The sequence below is a fragment of the Haemaphysalis longicornis genome, unplaced genomic scaffold, assembly GCF_048455015.1.
Source record: "Haemaphysalis longicornis isolate Haplotype H1 unplaced genomic scaffold, Haemaphysalis longicornis Haplotype H1 scaffold_4, whole genome shotgun sequence".
NCBI lineage: Eukaryota > Metazoa > Arthropoda > Arachnida > Ixodida > Ixodidae > Haemaphysalis > Haemaphysalis longicornis.
This window is the reverse complement of record NW_027526361.1, coordinates 176,292,041-176,310,245: the sequence shown is the minus strand read 5'-3', so window position 1 is coordinate 176,310,245 and position 18,205 is coordinate 176,292,041. Positions and strand designations below refer to the sequence as shown.

At 50.3% G+C, this 18,205-nt stretch overlaps 1 protein-coding gene across 1 annotated transcript in view; it reads right to left on the bottom strand.

Annotated features, from left to right (window-relative positions):
- LOC144180113 (phospholipid-transporting ATPase ABCA3-like) overlaps window positions 1-18,205 on the bottom strand; it is a 188,416-nt gene that overhangs the window by 29,996 nt on the left and 140,215 nt on the right. The window contains exons 22-24 of the mRNA XM_077708509.1: window positions 6,056-6,239; window positions 4,849-5,036; window positions 1,821-1,994 (exon numbers count right to left, since the gene is read on the bottom strand). Of these exons, the coding sequence (XP_077564635.1) occupies window positions 1,821-1,994; window positions 4,849-5,036; window positions 6,056-6,239 (546 nt within the window). The remainder of the gene's footprint in view (window positions 1-1,820; window positions 1,995-4,848; window positions 5,037-6,055; window positions 6,240-18,205) is intronic.

Below are 18,205 nucleotides of genomic sequence, written 5' to 3'. Positions count from 1 at the left end.
TGCTTACTGCTGCTAAAACGATTTCCAATCCAATCCATCCCAGTCCAATCCAGTCCAATTCAATCCAGTCCAGTCCAGTCGCGGCGGCGGCGGCTCCGGTGCGCCAGCTGTGCGCCGTGAGACGTAACTGCTCCTCGCGCATGCGCAGCACGGCTCTCCAGGAGCCACGCGAAACTGCTCAACCTCGGCCAGTGTAGCTCACGCTACAAAATGCATTCAGTAAGAAAGGACACGCATGAGTATCAGAAAGCGCGCTCATGTTCTCCGTAGAGATTGGTTGGCAGTGTAGCTGCAACGTGCGCCGTTGTTTTACCCGCTCGGTATACACCATATGGTTGGTTAGAGGCTGTCTCATTGTACGTTGCGTGCTTGTGGCATTTTCTTTGCGTTGTTTTCTGTTTGTGTTGTCGAGAGTACGTGTGATGCGTGGCCTACCCATTTAGGATAGCATCCGGCCGCCGTTCGCTATTTCGACGTTGAAGCTGCTCCGCTCTCACTCTGCCGTTGTCACTTTGAGACACACAAAAACTGGCTTCGCGCCCACTCTTTATGGGCGAGAGAAAACTCGGCCAATCTTTCTCCCCGTACTTCTCGAAGTAACTCACGGCCGGTGTTTGCCACTGTCGCGTTGACGCTGCTCTGCCCGCAACACCGACCGCCGCAGGCCGCCGTTGTCGCTTATGTGTGCCTCACGCAGTTTAATCAAGGTAAAGCGTGTCTTACAAGAAAATAGCGGAGAAACGAACGGGGCAAAAGTTTTTTAAAGAGGATAGTCTTTCTAAACTCAGAAATTTTGGTCTGTCTGTCTGCCTTTGACTCGATTCAGCCCCTGGCCAAAATGATACAAGGTCTGCGATTAGTCCTATATACTCGCAGCCAAATCTAAACGTCTAAGTCCGGTGTAATGTTCATACTTGAGAACATTGTTTAAGAAAAACAAGGTATTACGCAAATATAAGACAGGGAATAATACATAAGTGATATTTGCAGTGTTCTTTTATAGAAAAAATTTAGATGCTTGATTTTTGCGAAATGAAATGCTACATCCACTGCAGAAAAAAAAATCACTCCGCCGTCACCTGCTGTCGCCCGTGCCACTATAGCTTCTGGCGGCATTTTAAGAAATTAAGCGGCAACAGTTACAAAAGGTTCCACTCGATAGGTTCCACATTCTGCTTGAAATGCACGTGGAGTAGGGCAACGTGGTTTTATAAACATTGAAGTAGGGCGCCTCAATTCACGCGCGTCTCCGCCGTACGGCAGCGCTGGCATCGAGGCACCGGGGCTAGAGGAGCGGAACGCGGTAAATTTAAATCGACTTGAGCAAACCTTTAGCGTGTTTACCTTTAAAGGAGCGCGACGGAAGAGGAACAGCATGAGAGGTGAGCGGGAAAGCGAAGGGAGGCATTTACTTGGCCAATGTCGACAAAGACTATCGTCTTTTGTCGACATTTGAAGCGAAAGGACCACATACGCGGCCAATTTTTTTTTTTTCGTTTTTTCTTAAGACTTTAGCCAATAGCTTCCTGCGCGTATGCTCTGGTGCAAAAGAAATGAATCAAGTCTAACTCGCTCCCCTTCTAACGCCGCTCCAACATGTTTTTTTTCTTTCACGCATGAATGTCGGGCTGCGCCGGAGGAGTTTTCCGCCTACAAATGAACGCGGGATTCTTCTTTCGCCTAGCCCTACAAAGCTTCGCTTTAAAACGAGTTCAGCAGACTCAGTAAACATTGCTTCGTAAAAACTTTGGGGGTGCGAGCGTACCGGCTAGTGCCTTTTATGCCGTTGTACGGTCGACAGACAGCAACAGCGCCCGTACCTGTGCGACGTGAGGATGACCGCTATTCCCGAGTCGGTGACGATCCTGGACAGCGAGGAGAAGATGCGCGCCTTGGCGACCACGTCGACGCCGGCCGTGGGCTCGTCCAGGAGCACCAGTCTCGGAAGGCCGATCAGCGCCGCCGCGATGGACAGCTTCCGCTTCCCGCCGCCGCTGTGGGTTGGCGGCGCCAAAGGTGGGGCGAAGTGCAAAAGCTACGAGTTAGGGCAGTGATTGCACCAAGGACGGCATGCTGAAATGAAGTTCTGTAGGACGTTTGCCACAGGAATAGAAATAAAGAAAGAAAGAGAGAGAAGGTTCTTTATTGAAAAAAATTAAAGACGTTCCACTCAATGTGAAAGCTGTCGGAAGGGCAGAGCAGTGATTCGCCATAATGGGCTGTACCGCCGTTACCGGCTCACTGCTACCACCTCGCCATAATGGGCTGTACCGCCGTTACCGGCTCACTGCTACCACCCCATGCAATTCAAATTTCCCGCCTTCGCAGTGCTCGCGCGCCCCCTGCCTGGAACTTCGCTCGCGGGAGTTCTATTCTCTTCGTGCTTTTCTCCCCGCACGTGCCCGCGTTGCACTGCCACATTTTGCGTTTGCTATCGTAAAAACCAACCCAACGGGCGTCCTTAAGAAAAGGAACGCGGGCGCTGCCTGTTCATTGCGTATATGTTTCCTCAAATGTACCTATAGTTTTCTTTGCGCTAAACAACGGGAAGATGCGAACGCTTATGATTATACTAACGGTAGTACCCGGTGGTGCCGGGGTGGGCCATTATATTAATGACAAATGGGTAGACCACGTGTTCATTTATTTGTTAGTTGTCACAATTGGCTAATTCATCGTGAAGTGGTGCACACTCAGGAGCTCCTGCCGGCTGTCAATACATGTGCTCCAACCGCAGGCACGTCGTGGTAATGTGGAACGACTGGCCCTCGTGTTTTACGGAAACTCTCGCTAAACAAATTGCACCCAGATGGTGCGCCCGAGCGAGTGAGTCACTGAGTGAAAAACGTTTTATCGAGCCGGGGAAGTGGGAGTGGTTCCCAATTTCAGAAAGCCATGTGGTGAGCGGGCAACCTTCGGTGTGGAGGAATACTTGTCTGGACATCCAGATCACTGTTAGTAACCAGGTTCTCTTAGAGCTCATGGGTGGAAAGAGTGGATTGGAGAATGGCGAGGTTTTTGAGACATAGCGGGGTCTAACATAGGATCCAAAACGTGTGTAGCAATGCGGTATAACAAATCGAGGATATGTCTGAACGCTCGCACCGGCACATGAGGGGACAAAAAAGAGCTGCACCAGAAGTTTTTTAAAACAATCGTTTGAAAACAAAACAGGGCATCAAATGTAGGCAGACTGAAATAAGTGACGCAATCAACGTTAACGGGGATATCTGCATTGTAGGAAACGCTGATGACAATGTTTGTTTAATATACAGTTTACTTTGGAACGCCAGGTGAAAGAGCAATGGTACAACAAAGATATCCCATATCTGAGAATGCTGTAAGCGAGCGAGTGCGCAATAAGTTTGCGCGTTGGGATTGGCATGAAGGAACGAACATTATATAAAACTCAACATACTCCCCGAAGCTTGTTACAAACGTTGTTCATCTGGGTGTTCCACGTCATGTCGCTATCAAAATATACACCTAGGTACTTCACGCTTGTCGAGAAGGGAAGAGCAATACAATGGCAATCTTTACACCTTGAGTTATGGAGTAGAATCGGCGTACAGTCAATTTTTTGTGAGGATTACGGAAACACACACATTTTGTTTTTTGTGTGTTAATACAAATACCGTTATAGGAATACCAATCCATAACCGCAATTGCATCTGTTTGAAGGGAGTGAATCGCTGAACTATAGAGTGAGTAGACAGAAGAACAGTGTCGTCTGCATACTGATACAGGCGACTCCTTGTTGTGACAGAACCAAAATCATTGACGTACACGTTAAACAACAATAGCGACTAAATAGGCCCCTGTGGCACTCCTGATTGCAAAAAAAGTTTGAAACTCAAGAAATCATTTATCCGCACAATTTGAGCCCGGTTGTGGAAGTAGATTGTTAAAAGTTTTAGAAAAGGACCCTGAAAACCTACAAGTTCAAGCTTTTGAAGCAATAATGAACGAGAAACAGAGTCAAATGCTTCGCTGGCATCCAGGAAAAGAATGCAAGAGACCTCATTATTATCGAAGGCGGAATAATTATGATCACAGAACTCTTCTAAAAGCGTTGTAGTACTCTTTCCTGCCCTAAATCCAAACTGAGAATCTGAAACAAGGTAATTATTTTCGAGAAAAAGACTCATTGTACGAAAAAGATGCTTTTCTAAGATTTGTGCGATACAAGGTAGGATAGATAGCGGTCTGTAATTCTCAATCGTTTTAAAGCTTCCTCCTTTATGGGGCGGCTTGTCCAGAGCGGTCTTAAGCTCATCATCGATGAAACCATGTTCCACAAAAGAATTGAGCATAAAGATTAATACGTCGCATAATACGCCGAAGTTTCTCTGAAGTTCAATCACGCTAACACCGTCTATTCCTGGTGCTTTTTTACGCTTGAAACTAAATATTATGTCATGCAAGTCAGCGCAAGTCAAGGGAGGAAAGTATGCCGAAGTGACGTTGCTATTCAAGGAACGCAGCGCTGCACTGGGGAAAACCTGTGACCGATTTGGAGGTTTCGAAAAGTGGTTACTAAAGTCATGCACGGAGTGACAAGATTTTGGAAGTGTTACAAATTTTTACATCGATCGACAGTTGTGTTTTCCAGCCCAGTAACTGGTTACTGGTTGTCCAAGTTTTCCTGGGGCAGAATCGATCGTCGTAGAAGGATTTGTAAACGCTTTCCGTGTTATTAACATCCCGTACCGAGTCAGCGCTCCGTGTGTCCTTTTCTTGTCCTTGTTGTGTTCTTGTGTCCTTGTTGTGTTCTTTTTGCGCTGAGTCTATTTAAAGCAACTCGTCCGGATTGCAGCCTTAATAAAAATAGAGGGAATTTGTTCTCACCTGTAAGTGCCGGACAGCTTATGGGCGCCCTCCTCAAGGCCGACGATATAGATAAAGCTTTCGGCGAGGTCCTCCAAATCCTTGGAGGGCACGCCGCGAAGTCTGGCGAAGAGCACCAGATACTCGAAGGCCGTCAAATTATCGATGAGCCCGCCGTACTGCATGCAATACCCGAGTCTCGACTGCCACTGCAAACACGCGCAAGCATTCGTTTTTTGGGTGATAACGTTACTGGTTGGTGGATCGCTTTTGTGGCTGTTCCTTCTACGTCCTACCCAGATAGTCGAACCTAACCGCACCTAGTGGTACAAGAAAGCTCGGTACCCGAACTGGCACAGTACTTTCTTGCAACACACCCGGACGCAAACCGCCATTCCTCATCGTTTTCTTCATGAAACTCCCGAAACGATTATACAGTTCTGCGAAATGTCACAAAAGTGAGGCTCAGTGTACGGATCTCCAAAAAGTGGTCCCTACGGGCACCGCATGAACTGCGGGTTGTTGCAATCGCAAGACACAGGCTATTGCAAATCGCTTTGCTCAAGCTGTTACTTCCCTCCGTCGTGGACCAGCGCCGGAACAGACCGGGTTGATGAAACAGATGTCACTACTGGCACTTTATATTCAGGCGGGTTCTAGTACATTCGGTGTGTACAAAAAAGCTCAAATTATAAACCTTTTCCCTGTATGGATACCACTACTTCTTACGGTGAAGCTGTACACGTTTATTCCCCCAGTTCCTGCACCAGTGTGCAACAAAAACTCGGGGACGCGGTTTTCATTTCTCCGTGACTGTACGGTTTGGCTCACCTTGTCTCTTTAACCCGTATTTATAGACTGTAAAAATGCCAATTTTGCTTGTGTTTATAAAATACGCATCAATCTTTTCTGCGCTGCATCGAAAACCTTGCTTGTGAAATAACTCATTAGAGTGTCCGTGAATGTTGAGCACATCCTGAAAGCTTCATCAGGTGGTGTCCCCGAAACGTTGGTGCGCATGGCAGTAACGTAGTGTAGTGTCTGGGGGTTTCGGTTTCGGTTGATGTCAAGTGATTCTACCACCAGGGGGCTAACCCCAGGGTATATATATGACGTCACTGAATAAATGATCCTTTTTTGACTTGACTCTTTCACTGGAGCGTACGCCTCCTGCTTCGCCCTTCGGGGCCGTTACCGACGCGACACCACACGCAGACTTCCTTCCCACCTTTCGCTTGTCTTTGGAGAGCACGAGGTCCTCCATGTAGGCGTCTCCGCTCGTGGGCGCCAGCAGGCCGGTGAGCATCTGGAAGGTGCTCGTCTTGCCCGCGCCGTTCACTCCCAGCAGGCCGAGGCACTCGTACTGCTTCACGGAGAACGAGAGGCCGCGCACGGCGTGCAGGGACCCGTACCTGTACAGCCGTCGGGCAGTGGGGACGTCAGGAACAAAGGAACTAATCGCATCGAGTACTTGCATTAGGGGGTCATCCACTACCACAGCCAAATATTAAGCTTCTGTGCCTGGCAGATAATGTACAAACTTGCTCAAAAGATTTTTCTCAGTTTCGCGGTGAGGGCATTCCTCAAAAAGATACAGCGCTCAAGACGGCACACAGAGGAGGAGGCTACACACACATAGCGCTGACTACCAAGAAAGTGTTTATTTGCCTCTCGGCAATTTAAACGAAAAGGTTACACCAAGATAAGGGCGGAAAGAATACAGAAACATGAAAGATTACAATAAAGTTAAAAGTATAAACAAGAATTAGCATCTTTGCGTTATCATATTACTAGTGCGATCATTTCGCTTAGTCCTCAATAAACGCTATCTCGTTTGGAGACAAGGCAACCGAAGTGGTGCTTACGCAATCAGTGGTACTCTTATAAATCGTGTATGCTTCCAGCAGCTCACACGTGCGCTGATTTCCGTAGTGCTTTATCACTTTACACTGCTCAAATTTAGGAGTGCACTTGCAGGACGAGGACTAAGCGAAATGATCGAACTAGTACTATGGTAACGCAAAGATGCTGTTTTTTGTCTATACTTTTAACGTTTTAGATGCAAAGCATCTCTTAGTCGACCCTCCGTCGTCCGGTGTCCGCACCGCTCCTCCTCTCAACACCACCTGTGATAACACCACTCTCTCCCCTCCACCGCTCCACACCACCTGTGCGCTAGCGCGCGCTGCTCGTCTCCTCTCCAACCAGGTGTCCAATCACGCGCATGCGCACTGCTCCTCCTCTACACTGCCTCTGCTCTGCAAATAAACCCGGTCCGCGTTCCGCTAAGTTGCTTCTTCGGTACTGCGCCGTCCGATGACTGGAAATGGACGCCAACGATTCCGTCAGCGAACTGGCTGGCACACCTTCAACTAGCGCCAGCCAGCACACTGTCAGAACTGCGAGCACATCCGAAGACAAGGCTGCACAGAGGAGACCTCGCGACGCCGAACATAAACGGCAGCGTCGAGAAGCAGATTCCTCTCTTCGAGAACGAGAAGCTGCTTTGAAACGCCAGCGGCGAGTAGCTGATCAAAATTGCACGGCTTTGCATCCCCTCGGGGTTCCTACGTTGGAAGATGGTGTAATTTTTTTTGCAATCTTTCATCTTTCTGTCTTCTTTCCGCCCTTATCTTGGTGTAACCTTTTCGTTTAAATTGCCGAGAGGCAAACACTCTGTTGGTAGTCAGCGCTGTGTGTGTGTAGCGCCCTTTGGAGCGCTGTTTTTGTATGAAGTACGAGCCAACAAGCCCAAACACTCCCATTGCTTCAGGGCATTCCTTATGGGCACGAGTGATGTCACTGGAGTTATGTCGCGGCGATTGACTGGCTTCTTTTCGGTTAGAGGGGTGAAAGCATTCGATAGCTACTTTAAGAAAATAATTCTACTTTAAAGCCAAGCAGAAACTCGAGCACGTTTTTGCTGCCGTAAAAAGGTCATGTAGTGTCGCGCTCTACAGGCTATGATAAGTGTACTTTTCGCAGTGCTTCCAGGTACAAAAGGAAAAAAAAGGAAAGCTTTTATCGACGGTGTTACAGGGTCCCTTTAGGTTCGCAGTTCGTAAAAGAGGAATCTTTGATGCGCCCCTTGGCACCACGGAATTCTCTGACATCCTTACCTGCCACAATTCACAATATAAAATGTATTTTAAAATGTCTTGTAGCGGCGGTGCTGCCCCCAATATGCCGGTGCAGTGCGCTACGTGTCGTATGATGAGCTGAGTGATGAATTAGGTCCACCTAAAAGGTTTCAGTAAGCTTGTCACACACTCGAGCGTACGGCGTTTAAAAGTATCGTATACCTTTTTCATATTATTGCACAGCACCTAATTCTGGTTACCCAGTAGCCCGATTCATTGAATTTCTTATCTATTTGCCCCTGGAAAACTACCCTGGAACTCCTTCGAACGAGGCGGCGGTAACTCCACCCCCTAGCCGGCTCGCCGGCAAGAAAATAACAAAAATAAAACCTCCGCCGCTCAGCTTTCGCCGAAACTTTAATCGCTTACGAGGGGGCGAGCGTAGCTTCGCCAGTGCTAAGGCGCACCGATGATTCCAGAAGGGAGAAAGAGGGAAGTTTTGCGCTCGACGGCGGCGGGCGCGTTGTGTGTTGTGCCCTTCTCTCCGCGCCGGCGCGGTTATAAAAATCGCGCCAATCTACCCCGTGAATGTGGTTGGAAAGCAAGCTGTAAATGGCACCCATAACGATTACCCATGCGACGGCACTTAAATTCACTCACATCGCTCTACAAATAGTAAAACCAGAGAGAAGTCAAATGCACCTAACCATACCATTTATTTCTTCAAAGAGATATTCTTGCTATGGTTAATCGATGCATGATGCGTGAACGGTGTTTGGTTGAGTTGTATTGGTGTAGCACAAGAGTGGAAACTTTTTTTATAAAATTAAAGTAAGCTTCAACCCGGTGTTAGACGATCTGATTTCTCCGTCTCTGCGCCGCGGACGGAGGTGAGGAGATTTGCGGCAGAGAAGGAGGAAGAGGAGGAAGAAATACGTCTGTTCAGATTTCTGAATAGCCCAGAGTGCAGCCCTGAGGAGTGATTAATTCTTCTGTGGGGCCCATATGCAGTCCGCGCGGCCTGTGTTCTATCCATCCGCTGAAGCTGGGTAGGTAGAGAGGGCCTGGACAGCAGCATCTCCCATTGCTCTTGTTGGGTAGTTGACGGAAAGAGAGGAGGGTGCTCAGGGCTAAAGTCGCACACCCCGATGACGGGGCGGAGTGTTCCTACTTCTGAGCAAAATTTACATTCAGCGTCGTAGCGATTCGGATGCATTAAGTGAAGACGCGTAGGCTGTGGGAAGGAGCCCGGATTATATGAGCCGTAGGGTAGTTTGTTGTTCTCTCGAAAGGTCAGGGTAAGGCGAAGATACGGTCCGTCTCAGAAGGCGATAATGCTGGGTTATCTCCCTGAACGTGACAAGCGGGTGACTGTCCTCGTGCAGCACCATAGCACGGGAGGTAAAAGCGCAGGCTTGTTGGGTGGGCATATTTGTTTCCCTCCATTGAAGCATGAGGGGGTGTCCAGATAAGCTGAATGGAACCGTTTGGGAAGTGTTTTTTTAGCACGCGCAGTGCAGGTCAGGACACCCAACCCGACTGGTAATTCCAGTGGGCTTGCTGGGAATCGGTGACTACCCTCCGAACCCCTGGTTGAGTGAGAGCCAAGGTGATGGCTGCCTCTTCTGCTGCTGTCATTTCTTGGGTCCTATCGAGGTACACTTAAGAAGGAGGTTGGTTCTGGAGGTAGCCACGATGATGGCGTATTGCTTCCCTCGATGTTTGGAGGCGTCTGTGTAGATAACTGCATGATCGTCACCGAGGGTGGTGTTTAGCGCTTGAGCCCGTGCTTTTCGGTGACCCTCGTCATGTGAGGGGTTCATATTTCTAAGCAAAGGGAGCATCTTTAGTTTTAGTCGCCAAGAGTCTGGGAGTTCGTCAAGCGGAGTGACATTCTGGGCTGCCAAGCCAATGTGGTGAAGCATGCGGTTACCCACCGCAGTTCTGAGTCGGACCTTCTGGTTAGAAAGATGGCCTTCTGTCAGCTCTTCCACCGTGTTGTGGAGCCCCGTGCTAAGCAGCCTCTGTGTGGACACACTCATGAGAAGGCCAATGGCCTGCTCGATCGCCTTTCTAATCATTATATAAAGCGTCTCTATGTCTTCCTTGTCAAGAAGAAGACAGGGGTTGTACGTAAGTGACTCTTGAGAGAACAAAAGCTTCAATTAATCGAAAGGTACCGGATTCCTTTAGGCCTCGCTTCTTGGTGGCAATTCGCCTGATCATGTGTATGATTTGATTAATGCTGTTTTTTTAGGCGCTGCAAGGAGACGTCACTCTTAGTGTTAGCCTTGAGATGTTGACCCAGGATCTTGATGCTGTTGCTTGGAGACATGGCCTGGCCATCAAGGAGTATTTAATGTATTCCTTGATTTGGCGTGAGGGCGGACGACAAGGAACTGTGATTTTTTACGCGAACACTGGAGGCCACAGGCTTTAGCACTTTGGCGTACTAGAAGTGAGATGCCATGAATTGGTGTGAGCTTCCTTTAATTTTTGTAACTCTTAGCACATGAGCAAGGTGCGCACCGGGCCGCTAGACGGGCGTGAGTGTTCGCGTGACGCTTTCACTTGGCATTCAACGAGAACGCAGGGGGTAAACCTGTAGATGTGCTTTGTGAGTACACCACCTGTCTTCCCCGTGTTCGCGTGGGCTGGTAGCTAAATCGGTAAGACAACGGGCTCTCGCCTTGTTAGTCTATTAGTTCCAGGTTCGATTCCCGGCGGTGCCAGTGAATTATTTTATTTGTTCGCTGGAGTTTTCTGTTGACACCAGCGGTCGCGAAAGAACCCTTGAGGGGTAGAGGTAAAAAATTTGCCCCCACCTCCCCGAAGGGAATCGTGAGGAAGTGCGAATGCATTTCTTGCGCCGAGAGTACACGGCGTAGTAATTCTGACATCGCCTTGAGAGGCGCCCAGCCAGCGAACGGTCTAAACTGGAGCAGAGCGAGACAGGAGACTAGCGAGAGAGCGCGCGCGAGCCGACCCACGGAGGTCTGGCAGTTTATCGCTGCATATATAGGGGGGCACGCCGCGCCGAGCGCACCGAGCCAGGTGGCTGAGAGAGGAGGCGAGCGCTAGGGGAGAGGGACGCGCGCAGCGGCGCACGGCAGCTGCAGCCGAGCGAGGGGAGAGGAGGTGCGGGTGCGTGACGTCACGGCGCGAGGAGGGAAAGTGACACGCAGCGGCGCACGGCAGCTGCCGGGGAGAGGGGTGGAGTGTGTGACGTCACGGCGCGGGGAAGGGAGAGGGACGCGCGCGCGCACGCCGTCGCGCCGCGAGGAGTGGTGAGGGGCGTGTCGTCACGTGGTGAGTGACGTCACTGCGCCGTTGCTACCGACGCTCCTCTCCGCTCCACGCCGTTGCGAGGGAGAGGAGGACTGCGGACGCCGCCGCCGCCGCCGCCGGCGGTGGAAGGTTTGGGGTCGCTTATAAAGTGCATTCGCACTTAAAAGCTTTGCTTTCGAAAGAGAAGCCGCGCCTGAGCAAACCAGCTACGTTTGGAAGTCGTGATGTGACAACGGCGCCTGCCAGTTTGTGCATCACACCATCGGCGACCCGCGCCCTGGAGGTCTCCAACGTACTCCCGGGCCTCGAATCACCCTGATCGTCTCGGACGGCCTGGCCTGCGACGAAGCCACGCTTCACAAGTAGCTGAATCGCCTCCGACAGCGGTGCATCGTCCGGCCCGGTCGGTGAATATGCTGGGACTTTGTCTCTCATATGCTGTTGTTCTTTTAGTTAACTGTTCTACCTCGTGATATTCACTGATAGAGCTTCTTATTGTGCATTTTGTATTTGAACTGTTTCCCGCATTGGTATTCGTTCCAAGTTACGTCTCGTTAACGTTACATGTCCTCATGCTTGTACAGTGTTTTGCCTGCTCAAATATAGGTCCTTCTGTGGTTGGTTTGTTCAAGGCTCTGACTCATTCTTACCGCTCTGTTCGGCGAAAGCCGCACATCAGACGGCCACCCCCTTCGTCACCGGTGCCCTGTAGATTCGGTGGGGTTGTTTGCGCGCTTGAGTCGACTCACCATACTTTTTCTACCAGCGCACGCAATTGAGAAAACGGCGACAAAGCTTCAAAACTTCGCAAAGACGAACGTTATTGGTTAGCGTTTGTATGAAATCAAGAGTTGGACGGAAGCCCGTCTGGTAGGGGAACCGCATGACACAAATTAAACACTGACACCGATCACGAGTGTTTATAATAACGAAAAAAGACGCTTCGGCTCCTGTACGGGAGCTTTGTTCCGAATGAGCTGAGGGGCGAAAGTGATTTTCTTATGTTGGCCTCATGATGTGACGTAGGCAACGTGCGTACACGTGTGGGAAGTTGCCGTGATTGCGATTTAGTTTGTGCTCCGGGGTTTTAATTGTCAGGGATTTAAAATAAAGCCGGGAGATCCAATTCTCTTTTTCTGTTATTTTCGCATTGGCACAGTCTATTTTGTGGGGTGTTGCTTTTGCGTGTTCGGCCGGAGCAATTGATGTAAAAATATGACACCATCTCCCCGAAGGGAACTATGTGGTGATGCAAAGCATGCGTTGACGAGCGGCATCCGGATCCGCTTGGCGACGTTGGCGTGCCGAAGCGGCTTCGCTTTCTCGCAGTGTGGGATCCGCTGCTCGATGCTGTCGTTTCGAAGCGGCTTCACTTTCTCGAAGTTTGGCATCCGCTGCTCGACGTCGACGTTTCGAAGCGGCGTCGCGTTGCCGAACGCCATATGGATCCGCTGCTCGGCGTCGACGTTTGCGTTCTGCATCTCGAGCTCTCCTCTACGCAGCCTTGTCTTCAGAGGTGCTCGCGGTTCTGGGAGTGAGCTGGCTGGCGCTGGTTGGAGGTGTGCCAGCCAGTTCGCTGACAGAATTGTTGGCGTCCCTTCAGTTCATCGGGCAAGCAGCAACTGAGGGAGCGGCGCGTGGAGAGGAGGGCAGCGTGCGCGCTATCGCACAGCTGGCGTGGAGAGAGGGAGAGGAGGAGAGCGGCGTTATCGCACAGCTGGTGGGGAGAGGGGGAGAGGTGCGGACGGATGCCGATGGACATAGCCCCGAGCAAGAGATGCTTTGCATCTAAAAAGTGGCGGTCATACCGTATGTACAGGCGGGGACTTAATTTTGCAGACCACGCGAGCGCGTGGCAAACGGCACCGATGCGCGCTGTGGAGGCCCGGCGCCTGTTGTCGAGACCGGCGCGGCGTGCATGCGCGTCCTGTTTTACTCGCAGGCACGCCGAATTTCTCGCTTCCTACAGCAGGGCTGCCTTGGTCACTCAAGCACCACTGAGGGACGCCTTTGTAGCATTCATTTCATCCCGATGGCACGTTTGGGGCCTAATATGACGATTGCGCAGGCTTTGGAGCAAATGCTCCTCGCGTCCTGATAAACACTTGCAAGGAATGTTTTGCTTGTTTTCTGCTTTATCGTTTATAGATGATGAGACTGGCGGCTTGCGAACGACGTCCCCGAATGAAGCGTGTACAAAGCACAACCACACGGTGCCGCGCCGACAACGAAATGCCAGTTATATGAATAGCGAACCTGTATTCACCTTGTTTATTTTGTAATTTGGCCACTAAACATATATTTCAGCTCTCTCTCCGCTTCCTATAAAGAAGGCGAGTTGCAAGTTCTATAAAAGACATCCTCTTTTTTATGTTAAAGTCTACTTCCTTATTAAAAAATGATTGAGAGACATACCCATATAAATTGTCTGTTCGTTCTCCGCGATTCATTCGTAAAAATGGCACCTCGGGAATTCCCATCGAAGAACGCCATAACATTATTCGCTATTTCTCACCGTAATATAATAGCTGCTTAGGGCCTTTTGAATGTTCTTGTGACTAATAAACGGGTGCTCAACCACTGAAAAACAATAAGCTTGTCCTCCTGTTTCATTGTTGACTTTGTCCTTCCGCACAGCTGGCCATGTGCAAGTTGGTCCTTTTGTGATGGCGGCGAAAAGCGAAAATGCTCAAGTGTGATCGGGATTTAGGCACATGTTAAACAACCCCAGGTAATCAAAATTAATCCGGAGCTTTCAACTACGGCGCGCCTAATCGCGTCTGTAGCGTCGGCGCGTTAAAACCTCATAATCAATCAGTGTAAGCCGACCTTGAAGAATTGCTCCGGCATTGGAGCAATTCATCCCCGTAGGCATGAATTCCTCGGCTAACAGCATCTCTTGTCCTATTACTAAGCCGGCAAATGTCGCCTTGAAAGACGGTTCCTCAAAAGTAGTGAATTATTTTACGGCGTTCAATGGGAACCCGAGGTGCCATTTTTACGAATGCGACGCGCAGCACTAACGAACAGATAATTTATATGGGTATGTCTTTCAATCATTAAGTAAGGAAGTAGGCTTTAAAATAAAAAAAAGAGGACTTCTTTATAGAACTTGCAAATCGCCTTCTTTATGGGCAGCGGAGAGCGAGCTGAAATATTTGTTCAGTGGCAAAATTACAAAATAAACAAGGTGAATAAGGGTTCGCTATTCAAATAGCTGGCATTTCGTTGCCGGCGCGGCACCGAGTGATTGTGCGTTGTACACGCTTCATTCGGGGGCGTCGTGCACAAGCCGCCAGTTCATCGTCTATAAACGATAAAGCACAAAACAAGCAAAACATTCCTTACAAGTGTTTATCAGGACGCGAGGAGCACTTGCTCCAAAGCCGGCGTAATCGTCCTATTAGGCCCCAAATGTACCGTCGGGATGAAATGAATGCTACAAAGGCGTCGCTCTGTGGTGCTTGAGTACCAAGGCAGCCCCGCTGCAGGAAGCGAGAAATTCGGCGTGCCTGCGAGTAAAACAGGACGCGCATGCGCGCCGCGCCGGCCTCGACAACAGGCGCCGGGCCTCCAGAGCGCGCATCGGTGTTTTTTGCCACGCGCTCGCGTGGACTGCAAAATTAAGTTCCCGCCTGTACAGTGTTGAGCTCGCTTAGGGTAAACACGGGAGCGCGTGGCCGCCGGTGCTATCAGAGCAGCCTACCGCGGGCTGCGCGAAGCATCAGGCATGCGCTGTGCATGTCGAGCTACAATTTCCTTTCAGCGCGTGCATTACGTCATCGGAGCGACTGCTCGTCCTCGAACCCGCGATCCTTGTATGAACATGCCTAATAAAAATCACAAAGGTGCTTTTCCACCGTAAACTGAATCGAGGTTGTAGCGCCCGAGCAAACTTTAAGCTCTTAATTTATTGCTGATAAACATTGTGCGCATGTGCTCCTTTGGTTTCAGTGGCAACCACTTATGAAAAAATTTACACCACATCTCCCCGAAGGAAACGATGAGTAGGATGCGGAGCGTCATGGTGGTTCCATTTGCGTTTCCGTTATGTTGGTTAGCCAAATTTGGTGGAAATGTAGTGAACCCCGTAATGCTCATATATCCTACTCATGGTTCCCTTCGGGGAGATGGGTGTACTTTTCCTTATTGCATGCGTATATACGCGAGTGAGACGAGATTGAAGTGGTATCTAAAGGTCTTTATTTAGGTTTGCACGTCTTCTTACTTTGAGAATGACGGCCTTATGGTCGCTGAAGTGCACAGTCAGTGGATCTCGTTCCAACCCGTGGAACCAACGTTGCTGTTAGTGTTTGCGCTGATGCTCTCGCTTAATTGCGCCAGCACACTCACTGACGGGGCTGTTGCTTCCATCCTACTTCATCTGAAGAATCACGGAGTCAAGCGCAAGCACAACCGGAGTTGTTCTTGTTGTTCTTGTTGTTGTTCCTCTTCTATGGCACGTACCCACGTGGGGGCTTGGCCAAGAAACGGTGGTGTGCGGACGCCAGACCACCGCCGACGCCGCGGGACATACCCCCGAGCATAAGACGTGGAAGATTGGCCAAGAAACGGTGGTGTGCGGACGCCAGACCACCGCCGACGCCGTGGGACACACCCCCGAGCATAAGACGCTCCGCATCTAATAAAGTGCTAATAACATATGCATCATCTTTTAATGGAGCCTGCTTGAAGCAAGCTAGCGAGTGTACTATAGCGATGTGACGAACCGATTGCATTGCATACAAGCTAATGAACGAGTAACCGCTGACCCAGAAACATTTTTACGCGCATTCCAGCTTATAGTTATCTATACAGCGGCCGATTGCTCCACCGCTACACGCAAGATGAAGTTAGCAGACGACGCTCAGACGCCCTGATGACGCGATGCGCGCGCTGAAAGCATAGCCTCGCTCGACACACAGCGCATGTGTGCTGCTTCGCGCATCACCCGGTAGGCTGCTCTGATAATACCGACGGCCACGCGCTCCCGTGTTCACCCTAAGTGAGCTCACCACTGTACATGCGCTGTCGCCTCACCTTAAGAAGACGGCTGACAGATTCGGGGTTAAGGTGGTTTTCTCTGCCAGGAATAGGCTAGGTAGATTAAGCAGCATGGTGAGCAACAGGCTTGATTCCCGAGACAGTGTTTCCACACGTGGTTGTTTGATTAAACACAGACTCCAGTTTGTTCGGTGTATGACCAATGTTGTGTACTGCATTCCTGTGTCCTGTGGCCGGGTGTACGTCGGCCAGGCTGGCCGCTGTCGCAATGTACGCTTAAGGGAGCATGATACGTCGGTGACTTGAACAACGCAACAGAGCCAATACGCGATATATATCTAAACTCACCGCACATGTCAACCAAACTATTGGCCTCATCCGTCGCATAACTGCTCGAAACAAAGGAATGATGGAATTTGAGCGCCTCCGGCTGGTTCAAGCATTCGTGCTCAGTCGCTGACATACGCACTCCCGTGCCTTAACCCAAGTAAAACGGAGCTGTCTAAAATCAACTGCCTCATACGAGAAATATACAAAAAGGCGCTTTTACTCCCTCAAAGTACTTCCACTGCCAAATTGGAACGCCTAGGCGTTTACAATACAGCTGAAGAGTTCATAGAAGCCCATTCTGTCAGTCAACTTTTCCGCCTTTCTACCACTTCTACTGGCAGATACATCCTAGAGTCGCTCGGGCTTCAGGCACCGATTGTTACTGACCCCAGAGTATACATTCCTTCCGACTTGCACAATGTCCTGCTTGTGCGGCCGATGCCCCGCAATATGCACCCGCAGCACAATATTAAACGCCGTGAACATCGCGCACGCGTCCTAGCCCACGAATGCCCCATGGGCCAGTCCACCACCCATGTGGACGCCACTAGTTATACCTGCCACAACGCGTACGCAGTCACCGCCATCTTTGATCCAAAAGCAACCTCTTACCACTCACTCACTATCCGAACGCGCTCCCCTGCCACTGCGGAAGAGGCGGCTATTGCGCTAGCGCTCACTCATCGGCCTACCCCAACAATTCTTATCTCCGATTCGAAAACGGCCATTCGAAATTTCGCCCGGGGGATAATTTCACCCGGGGGATAATTTCACCTGGGGGATTATTTCTCCGCAGTCTCTCAAAATTCTCCTTCAAAATCCTCCCACTTCCCACGCGGAGTTGATTTGGACTCCCGCCCATGCGGGGCTGGAAGGAAACGAAGCGGCTAACCTTGCAGCTCGAGAGCTAACCCACCGAGCTGGGCCAGGTCGCACCCCTTCCCATGGAGCCCAATCAACTCGCGACAGCCTTCTGACTTTCCAGGAAATTACCTGCCACTACCGCCTCTCTCGCCGTCGCTACCCTCCACCCCATTGGTCACTCTCTGTCACCGAGAAACGGTACTGGCGCCTTCTCCAAACCAACACCCTCCCCTGTCGCGCCAGACTACACGCAATTTATCCGTATGTATTTCCGTGTCCCCAATGCCCCCATTGTGGAGCCCACGAAACAGTTGCTCATATCATTTGGCAGTGCCCTCAAAGCTCACCCCCTCTCATCTCTTGTGTGGAGCACTGGATGGCGGCGTTAGGCAGCTCGGATCCGCGGGTCCAGCAGGGACTCGCTGAACGAGCAGCCCTGGGTCACCACTCGTCGTTGACCCAACGGTTCCAGAATAAAGTTCTTCGTCTCTCCCTCTCCTCCTTGAAAGGAAGGCAATACACACACCTGGCGCTGCACTGTGCGGAGTGCGGCTGTAAGCCATGCTTCACAGACGCACAAGTGCTTTTTAAACACAGGGACCGTGCTACCAGGGAAATTGCTGAAGCCTTCCATATCCGGATTAGGGGCTCGGGTTGTATAAGTGACCCGTCACTGAGCATTCTAGATAAAAAAGTGTTACTTCTTAATTAAGGAGAGGGGTTAGAAAAAAAGAAAGCAAAAAAGAAGAGAAGAAGGAAAGGGGGCGCTCATATGCTCATGTACGGCCGTACGCATGTGCGACGGTCGCTTG